The 6244-nt window shown below is 36.3% G+C and overlaps 2 protein-coding genes across 3 annotated transcripts in view; one reads left to right on the top strand and one right to left on the bottom strand.

The window, feature by feature from the left end:
* FBXO47 (F-box protein 47) overlaps positions 1-3556 on the top strand; it is a 25431-nt gene extending 21875 nt beyond the window's left edge. Inside the window, exon 11 of the mRNA XM_059907440.1 lies at positions 3420-3556. Within this exon, the coding sequence (XP_059763423.1) occupies positions 3420-3424 (5 nt within the window). The 3' untranslated portion in view covers positions 3425-3556. The remainder of the gene's footprint in view (positions 1-3419) is intronic.
* LOC132354513 (large ribosomal subunit protein eL19) overlaps positions 1-6244 on the bottom strand; it is a 410792-nt gene that overhangs the window by 167786 nt on the left and 236762 nt on the right. The window lies entirely within an intron of this gene.

Below are 6244 nucleotides of genomic sequence, written 5' to 3'. Positions count from 1 at the left end.
TTTATTTTTACTATTGTTTCTAAACACACACACCACACCACACCACAATAGCACTAATAACAATCTAATGACACTCCTTAGAAACTGAAGTTTATATATTGTGATAAATACTCCGTACCTTATGAAACTATAGAACGTGTATCGTTAATACTTTTTTGGATAATTCCTTCTCATGCCCTGCTGACCCCTCAACTATATCATCTTCATGATGCAGGCAGTACGTTACTGTACTTGGGAAGCCATTCAAGCATTCAGGAAGCTCAAGCAGTTGTTTATCAGGCCGCTCCCCATAGCATGAACAATAGGCACCTTATTTCACCTTTATCCATCCCTTCATGGCTTAGTTGGTGCTTCCAGTTCTTCTGTTAATAACAAAGATTTTATTGCCAGGATAATTATTCACCTTTGGAGATTAGAGCAAGCATGAGGAATCCAGCAAAAAAGTGCAACTGGAAGAACCACCTTATATCAGTAAAAAGCAAACATGAGCCTCTTTGTGTGATGATTCCTCAAGAGTTAACCCCTTTAAGTGAATAGTACTCAATTATATGATTACACATTTTCATGTCAATGAATATTGTGAAGGGTAAAAACACAATGCTACCACAAAAACCTCTTTGGTTATTGGACACCTTACTAGCAAGGAGACTTCTTTACCAATTCCACTAGCAGGTAGCTCTGAAACCTGTAAGAAATCAGGCAATGGAAATATGCTCCTTGGCTTATTGAGACATCACTAAGGTAGGAAAGATGACCTGAAAGACAGCTGTATTGGACAGTCTTCTCTAGGTTAAGAAAAAAAAGTGCCAAAGGACTAAGAACACTTTTTTTTTTTCATCAAGAAAGCAAATACAACTCCAGAAAATTCCTCAAGTAACTAGACTTAAAAACAAAAACTTAGTTTAGCTCTTGAAAGGCTTTTAAATTTTAAAAAATTAATAATTGTACATATTCTAAGATCACTGCTTTCTTAAAGGTGCACAAAACTGAAAAGTACTCATTGTTATTTTTAAAGAATTGTATTTCTGGTGAACTGTCTTTGATACCTAAATATTTAAAATATTTGCTAATTTTATTTAATTTGTTATTTATTCATATTAATAAAATAAAATTAAAATTGAAAACATTTCTAACTTGTTCAGAGTTTGTCATGATGCAAATCATTGAGCATGTAATTCCTTTAAATTTTTTTGTATTTTTAAAAATTAAATGTTTAAAATTGAAGTATAGTTGATGTATAATACTATATAAATTACAGGTGTACAATATAGTGATTCACAATTTTTAAAGGTTATACTCCATTTATAGTTATTATAAAATATTTGCTATGTAATTCCTTTAAATTATTTCTTGTGGAAGAACTTATTTTTATTTAAGCTGTTAATTATAGCCCTACCATGATCAAAAAACTAAATGTCTTAATACAAAATAATGTTTCAATTAGCTATACATTTATGTATATTTTTATGCTTAATATTTTAGTGTATAAATAAATAATTTCATTTACTAGCAACAACTCTTAAATTGAACAATAAATCTATAAGCAGAACAGTATCCTATACTATTCTGTTATTTAATTCAGAGACAAAACTCCCAAGCAATTAATATTCCGATTGCTGCTAATATACTACAATTGTCATAGTTTAACACCAGTTTCAAAAAACAAAATATGTGATTAAGTATTGTGGATTACCTGCAATTTCCCATGACTACAAGATCTTACAGTGTATTTCTATGAACAGAGTTCTTAAATATTTCTAAAAAATGTCTGCCTTAGCAGATTTTTTTTTTAGTTTATAATGGAAGTTGTGTCAGTGAGTTTTTCTGTTTCCCCCTTTATATATGACTTTGCTTTTATTTTTACTTAAAACAGATGGAAGCAAAACTAACTTAGAAGAGGCCATTCTAGGCTTAGTAAGCATTTGGTCTGTGATAAAGCCAAAGCATGTAATTTACAAAGACAATTTTCCCACTTCAACTATGTTTAAGTCCTTTATTAAGGGACATTCCCATTATTTTTAAATAATTTAAAGTTAAAATGATACTGTTAAAGGATTTTGAAGTTTGAACAATGCTTTTTTTTTTTTTTTTTTTAATTATTTATGTATTTATTTATTTTTGGCTGTGTTGGGTCTTCGTTTCTGTGCGTGGGCTTTCTCTAGTTGGGGCGAGCGGGGGCCACTCTTCATCGCGGTGTGCAGGCCTCTCACTGTCGGGGCCTCTCTTGTTGCGGAGCACAAGCTCCAGATGCGCAGGCTCAGCAGTTGTGGCTCACGGGCCTAGTTGCTCCATGGCATGTGGGATCTTCCCAGACCAGGGCTCGAACCCGTGTCCCCTGCATTGGCAGGCAGATTCTCAGTCACTGCGCCACCAGGGAAGCCCGAACAATGCTTATTTTAAGCCTTTTAAAAGAAAAGAAATTTTCCAAAATTTAATAAATCACGTCATGCCAAGTTTCAAACTCAAAGTTTGGATTTGATTCCATATAAAGTACCCAAACAATGAGTTTTAGGTGGCTCCAACTTAGTAACATTTATCTTCCCATTATTTAACTGTTTCCCAAAATATATTCTCTTTCTCCTAACATAAAATACATCATTTTTCCACCCAAACCCATTATTTTTTTTAATCAAGAAAGCAGGTATTAATATAATGATTCTTAGCATTATGCCACATTAATTTTTTTCTAAGTAATCTGCAATTATTTAGAGATGTTTTTACTACATTGATGTGGGCCAAGTACAATCCTCATTTTTATAGGACATGATTGCCCTATGACACAGATTTATAAAATTTACACAAAACTTTATAATATTGATACAAAAGTATTTTTTTCAGTGTTTTATTATATTTTAGGATGGCAATACACAAATAGTTTAAATGTGAAATTTAGAAAATTTTATCGAAATGAACACAGTAAAACTCTGTTATAAACTGTCATATTGGGACTTCCCTGGTGGTCCAGTGGCTAAGACCCCCATGCTCCCAATGCAGGGGATCTGGGTTCCCTGGTCGGGGAGCTAGATCCCACGTACCACAACTAAAGATCCTACATGCCGCAACTAAAATATCCCATATGCCGCAACTAAAAGATTTCCCATGCCGCAACTAAAAAAAAAAAAAAGATCCTGCATGCCACAACTAAGACCCAATGCAGCCAAATAAATAAATATTTTAAAAATTAAAAAATAAACTGGCATATTATAGCATGGATATAGGCACAGAGTCATAAAGTTTCTTCCAAAATGTAACTGTTTATTTTTTAAAACCATAATATTTCACAAGTAATTGAAAATAAGGGTGTCTTTCTGTCTTTATATTGTGCCCAATACCAGTGGTATATATCACTGGTGTATAACTGAAATTGGCTGATTGTTTTCACTGAATTGATTAGTTGTTTCAACTTTGTATGGATACAGACTGAAGAGCCTTGACCTCATAAAAGACTTCAGAGGGAGCTCGGTTAGAGACTATACCACAAAGATCTACACCGCCATAATTAACTGTGTAACTTGGATCCCTCCAAAATACTGACACTTGCCCTAATTACCTAGGTAAGGACATAGAGCTGCTCTCTTGACTTGAAGTACAAAATTTTAGTTTGAAACACGTTATACCAAAGAGTTAAGAGGAATGTTTTAGTGGGAAATGTTATGTCACGGACTCCACAGAAAACAGAAGATCATCCCTGAATGTATTAATGCCGTGCTTCTTGCATTAGTGTATCTGTCAGATTACCCCTTTTTGTTATATACCACTATGTAGTATTGTACTTGTTAATATTCCCTAAGCAGCTTAGACAAATGATCACTGGTATATGTTTGGGGTAAATAAATATTTTCATTTTCTCCTCACAATGTGGCGGTTGGTACCCTGAAAGAGTTTGAAGTTGAGTTTTCATCATACAGTGTCATTTGGGGAGGGCAGAAAAGCGGACTACTGGTAAACTGTTAAAGAGTTTGTTCCTGGGAATTCTGTTTTCAAAGATGTAGTTTTTCATCCTAGAATTATAGAATTTTGAAATGGAAAGAGACATTAACAATTTTCTAGTCCAACCATTACATTTGTCAGAATAAACTGAAGCCCTGAATGTTAAATCACTTATTGAAGGCCACATAATTTGTTGCCTAGACAAGCTCCTAGAACAGTGTTTCTTCTTGGCCAGTATTTTAAAATGCAGGTTTTCCATCTTAATTTTGACATATACTGCCTCAATTTTCTTTCTTTTTAAAACCTGGAAGTTGAACACAATGTTATAAATAAAAACTATTAAGTTAATCTTTCTCCTTGTTTATTTTTAAGCTAGAAATAAAAATCAAATGTAGAACAATCAAGACAGACTTTTCAAAGGAATAGATACCACAGATTTGGGGCCCAAGTCTACTCTGGACCCTCAAATATATGGTTTCTTCAACCCTACTTGGACAGAGAAATATGTTGAAAGTTTTCTGTTTTGTTTTGCTTTTAAGAAAAGGAACATTTGACCATATAAAAAACATTTACTTGGGGCTTCCCTGGTGGCGCAGTGGTTGAGAATCTGCCTGCCAATGCAGGGGACACGGGTTCAAGCTCTGGTCTGGGAAGATCCCACATGCCGCGAAGCAACTGGGCCCGCGAGCCACAACTACCGAGCCTGCGCGTTTGGAGCCTGTGCTCCGCAACAAGAGAGGCCGCGATAGTGAGAGGCCCGCGCACCGCGATGAGGAGTGGCCCCCGCTTGCCACAACTAGAGAAAGCCCACGCACAGAAACGAAGACCCAACACAGCCAAAAATAAATAAATAAATTTATAAAAACAAACAAACAAAAACATTTATTTGAGGGTAAGAGATTTTTCCCAACTAACAAGATAAGTGTAACCATCTTGTTTCAATAATTTATAATTCAGCTATTCAGAAAGAATGAGGACTATATAACTGTTTCTTTCTTTAAATGAGAAGCTGGAGCACAACGGGTATGGAGTGGGGAAGATATGATAAATCTTAAAAACTCAAATGACAACTTCCTTCTAGAGAGTGAGACATGGGAAATCACACAACCCCAGATTGTGCAATCTCTAAAGACAGTGATAAAGTGACTACTTCATAGATGAAGATAGACAACATGCTCTTGGACCTACAAGGGAACCCCCTCGTGTGAGAAAGGAAAGAACATACTTTAGCATAATATGCAGTTGCATTTAGACCTAAGGAAAGGCTATCAAATAAATTTTTGAGCAGTTCTCCATAGTAACTTTAATGAGTCTACATTTCAGCTCTGTGTTCTCAACACCTCTGTCTACAGCTCAAACGCACGCAGCAGCTGCCAGCCATGCCCATGAATTCCTGATGTCCCAGCCGAGTGAGTGCCTCTGCCTCTGAGCTCAAAAAGCCCCTTGCTTGACAGGGGTTAACCATATCCGGAAGGCTCTGGAAGAGGTCTGCTGGGCAGCAGGACTGCTGTTGATGAGAGGCTTCTTGTTGGACTGGAGTCCAGGAGCTGTGGGAAACCCAGAAACAGCAAGGCTCAGATAGGAATAGCAGCAAAGGTATCAGCTTCCGATACTGGTCATGGGCTAAGACAAGAATTAAGAGTTCTTCTTGCCACTCCGCCAAACCCCACAGCTGGGAAAGAATTGACATCTCCTGCAAGACCCCACTCCCAAGTAAATTTGATTTGCTATATCATCCTCCAGTTAGAATGAGTCACTAGTTAATTAATTAATGCAATTATGCAAGCATAATTGTAAGCCACCCTGCTGACATATAAAGATGTTTTTTACCTTTAATTACCAGGAGAAAATGGACAAATTGAAGTTTGAGCACCTAACTTGAAGAAAAAACTAGGAAATATAGTCCCTCCCACCATGCACACCACTCCCAACACATTCTACTTAAAAATCCTTCGCATTGTGGGCTTTACTTTTCATTTTTAAAATTGTTACTTTAAATTAGGTCTCAAAGAAAGAAGTTGGCATTTCTTATTCTTTTCAGAGTGGTCTGGGAAATGCTACATCAGTGCACCTGAGAAAAAAATAGGAAAACAAGATCCTTGTAATTTTGTTTTTGAATCAATACCCGAAATAATGACCAGAAGCAAAAATCCACCGGTGCGTCAGCAAGCAGGATGCTCGGCCAGTCAGCTTCATCCTTCCCCCCTGAGCTGTAGGCTCCACGCCGCCGCTGCGGGCCCCTAGAGCAGATAGATAATGTAGGACAGAATGACCAGACCTATGATGGCAAAGAACATCAGGATGAAAATATCCA

Source organism: Balaenoptera ricei, chromosome 20 (genome assembly GCF_028023285.1).
Source record: "Balaenoptera ricei isolate mBalRic1 chromosome 20, mBalRic1.hap2, whole genome shotgun sequence".
In the NCBI taxonomy this organism is placed as follows: Eukaryota; Metazoa; Chordata; class Mammalia; order Artiodactyla; family Balaenopteridae; genus Balaenoptera; species Balaenoptera ricei.
Note: the sequence above shows the minus strand (reverse complement) of the source record. Positions and strands in the feature narration are given on the sequence as shown.